The sequence below is a fragment of the Magallana gigas genome, chromosome 7 (assembly GCF_963853765.1).
Source record: "Magallana gigas chromosome 7, xbMagGiga1.1, whole genome shotgun sequence".
NCBI lineage: Eukaryota > Metazoa > Mollusca > Bivalvia > Ostreida > Ostreidae > Magallana > Magallana gigas.
The window spans coordinates 16525347-16529351 of record NC_088859.1 but is presented as its reverse complement, the minus strand read 5'-3'; the positions used below and the strand labels follow the sequence as shown (position 1 = coordinate 16529351).

General features: G+C 34.8%; 1 protein-coding gene across 1 annotated transcript; it reads right to left on the bottom strand.

Moving 5' to 3' along the window:
- Positions 1-242: 242 nt before the first annotated feature.
- LOC105334791 (aquaporin-8) lies at positions 243-4005 on the bottom strand. Its single transcript, XM_011438363.3, has 5 exons — positions 3581-4005; positions 3037-3163; positions 1665-1873; positions 1205-1351; positions 243-396 (listed from the first exon to the last, which is right to left on the bottom strand). Exons 1-5 carry the CDS (start codon positions 3784-3786, stop codon positions 351-353), a joined length of 735 nt encoding a protein of 244 aa, XP_011436665.3. The 5' UTR covers positions 3787-4005; the 3' UTR covers positions 243-350.

Here is a 4005-nt window from a genome sequence, read left to right as displayed (position 1 = left end):
AATATACAGCCTAAAACTTGCCACGACCATTGGGCCCTCTTAATTCCTTTATATTTCAGATAGCTTTATATAGATAGTACCATTTCGCAAAGTGTGCTTTTAAAAGAAATAATATATATTCTTCGCAAAACACTCAATTTATCATTAATAATTATTTGAAGATGTGAAGAAAAAAAACCCCACTATCTCTCTAATATAAAATGACAAAGTTATTTAAGTTGAGTTTTTTTTATTACGACAAACAAGTGTAAAGCATGACAAACAGAACATTGCTCAAAAACATATACATGTATAGATTGGAAAAAAATGGAAAGAACTAATATCAAGATCACTTCGCACTGTAGAACCAGCTAACGTTCTGCGTAGAATCTTCTGTTTCCTGATGCAAAAAGGAGCCTAAAATACAAATAAAAATTACACAGTCAGGTATGAACACATAAAAAATAAGATAAAATATTATACAGAAACAATACCTTTATATCTGTTTTTTTTTTCTAATGGTGAGGGGGCTTAAGGTAGTACTAAACACTTGTGAAATTAGTATTAAATACACAAGAAATGACATGATTCTTAATAAAGGTTTAGTTTATACTATGGTTTCATCAATATTCGTTGACTACCAATTTTTGTGGATTTCGTTATTAAGTTGATCCACGAAATTAACTGTTCATTGAAGTGCAATTTCTATTAATATTTTGTATTGATAGGATCATCGGCCACAAATTTACTTAAACCGGCTGTATATAATACATGGCTGAAAATGATTTAACTGTATAAAAGTTTACATTTCAAGAGAAATGCATCAAAATATGAAATCCATTTAGAGAAGCTGCATAGTTAACAAGTAGTGCGAAACGTACTACAGTAATGTGTGTGCAAATAGTGAGTTCGCCGAATGCCTGATACTATACATGCAATCTTCATTGATATAGTGCATTATTATGTTTAATTCTGAGGTAAAAGGTTAGTGCTATACGTGATACGGTGTACAAATTTAATGGTTAAAGGTTTGCTACCATAATATGCATCATAGTATGTTTGCAATTTTAATAGAAGTCTCGCCTGTAGATGTGTTTTTATAAAAGCAGGGAGCTAGATTCGGTGGAATTTTTGATAATTTTAAGGTTTTCATGTTTCCGTTAGAAACATATACATATGGTGCACGTATTGCTGTCCCTTTTTAAATGGACGGTTTCTTGTTTACCTATAAATCACAGCCGCAGCGATGGCACCCGCGGTGGGGCCCACCCAGTACACGTAATGGTGTTTCCAAACGTCACCGTATTTGGAGTATGCTACAGCGGGGCCGAAACTTCTGGCGGGGTTCATCGATGCACCGGTTGTCTTGGCACTGTCGTGTATAGAAACGATTAGATTTTTAAATCAGTCAAACGAAACACAAAAAGAGTTATAATTGCAGAAAATTGTTAAAATTCAGACGTTATAAGCAAAAACTTGTAAAAGACTTAAATACAAATGCCGTACCTTTTATGTTATAGCTGATGGTGAATTTGTAATTATATTTTTCATATCTTAAAAAACGTAAATTGCATTTGTCGTAACTTTGCACAAATCACGTGATAACACTTCAACACTGAATAAGTTAAACGCGAGCACAGCAAAAGGGCAACGACTTTCTCCATTTTGTCTTGGTGCTATCTTACCCAGCAATGATGTCGACAGCAACAGCAAAGCCAATAGCCAGTGGAGCCAGGCTACTTTTTTCTTCGTCCACAGCCGTCATAAGAACAGTAAATACAAGCAAGAACGTCAGTACGCCCTCGGCAAGTATGGACCAGCCTGGATAAACACCATCTCCCAGCGTGTGTGCCCCTCCCTTTATATCCTTATACACTGATTCAGGTAGCACGGCCTAGTAAAATCAAAGTACTGACAGTAGTATCTGACGCAAAGTCCGTGTTGAAAAAGCTATGAACTGATTTAATCACTGATACCCCCATTAACTCTAGAGAGAGTCCTTCAATGCATGCATTAACTCTAAAGAAAGTCGCTCAATGCCTGCATTGGCTCTTCTAGGAGTCGCCCAATGCCTGCATTGGCTCTTCAGAGAGAGAGAGAGAGAGAGAGAGAGAGAGAGAGAGAGAGAGAGAGAGAGAGAGAGAGAGAGAGAGAGAGAGAGAGTAGGTCAATGCCTGCATTGGCTCTTGAGAGTATTTCAATGCATGCATTGGCTCTAGAGTGTACAAGCGAATGCCTGTATTCGGTAATACAGTCATAAAATTCTTACATTGGCTCTTCTATTAAACAATATTTCAATATTTCAGCATTCCTCGTTCATTCATTTTATGAGTGTTTAATCTCTTTTTGTAATTTTTCATCGGCAAAGTCAACTAATCAATTGCAATATCATCAACTGCATGAGCATTTGTGATAAAAATAAAAGCTAATTGCAATGAGAATAAAAATGACAAAAAAGATAATTGATAGTTCATCAATGTTACAATAGAATTGTTAATTGAGAGATTTTGGGAACATGTAAATTAAGCAGTAATGTGTATGTAACGCCAGATTTGTGATTGTAATCATATTTCATTCTAAATCTGTGAAATATCACCCATTTTGATAGAAATAGCCAATTGTTATTTCATTCAACATAAAAATTTCTATATATAATTTTAAGAAATAGTTAAGACAAAAAATGTTTAGTGTACTAGACTTTACTATATATAGGTCTAGTATGGTTGATATTTAGATGTTAAAATGCCAATACATGAAACCCAAAAGTTTTACAATTAAGAAAAAAACAGCAACTTAAAAGGTCTGTGGGACATGAACTTAGTTGGTCACGTGTTCATATATTCTCAGAAGATTTAAAAAATTTATCACATACAAACCAAGTTCATATCCCGGTGAACTTTTTTATATAGAATATATTGTATGGTTTGGGTTTGCACTTTGGTATTTAGATAAGAAATAAATATTCTGTTCTGTACTTTATTGTACCTACACCATTAAACAACTATACAAACAATAGCTCTACAAACGTCCACTTTACTAAAATACTATAATACATACGAGAGCAAAGGCGGCGCCAACCATTCCACCAAGCATCTGAGCCAGGAAATAAAAAATGCTGACCACAATGGGATTACCCCCAGAAATCGTTACACCAAGGGTAACAGCAGGATTAAAGTGGCCACCACTGAAAAATTATATAAAATATATATTTAAAGAGAATAATTGGTATCAAATGAAATACGATTTTTTAAATGGATTGTACTGAAAATCTTAAAAGTATCCTCTCTTTCTCTGGCTGTCTCTCTCTCTCTTTCTTGTAATTAAGATAAACTAAATAACAAACATTTCGGTTGAAAATATAATCTGATAATATTCTGGTTGACCGCATATTAATTTTTTGCAATTTTCTATACTATTTTCATTTAAACATTACCAAAATCACAAATAGTTCTTAAATCAAATATCAAAAATCTGCTTAAATTATACATTGATATTTTATTTAGTCTAGTTTTACTTTAAATACACGTTGTATTTATTGTTAGTGCAGATATCCTATACGCCCCCTCCTTCTTAGATCCGCGCGGCTAGAGTAAGTACTTACCTGATTTTTCCAAGACCCGTGACAAGGAGCGCTATGGCCAGGCCGTGAGCTAGGGCTATAGATCCCACATCATTGGTTTGGACCGCCATGCAGCCAACGAACACGAAGACGGTGGTTCCAATAAACTCGGCCAACGATGGACGGATGGTCTTGTGGTAGAACGACTCCCGAGCGCCATGGTTAATTAAAGGGTCAAACTCGCTCATGTTGATTTACATTGAATGATGATCGTGAACCATGTGTACTATTTATATCAGCTCTACAAACCTGTCAGATGTTATTCACGTGAGGGGTGGTGAATATTTAGAATTTAAAACCTGTTTATCTTCAGCAGAATTTATTCTTTACGCTCGTGTAGCGTCAGATTTTTTGAAACATTTTACTAACCCAGATCTTTCTATTTATTTACATCGTTACGTGTAATG

Coding starts and splice junctions, on each gene's coding strand:
- LOC105334791 (XM_011438363.3), bottom strand. CDS start 3,786: ATGAGCGAGTTTGACCCTTTAATTAACCATGGCGCTCGGGAGTCGTTC. Junction 1,352..1,664: donor GCTGTCGACATCATTGCTGG/GTAAGATAGCAC, acceptor TATACACGACAG/TGCCAAGACAACCGGTGCAT. Junction 397..1,204: donor GCTGCGGCTGTGATTTATAG/GTAAACAAGAAA, acceptor TTTGTATTTTAG/GCTCCTTTTTGCATCAGGAA.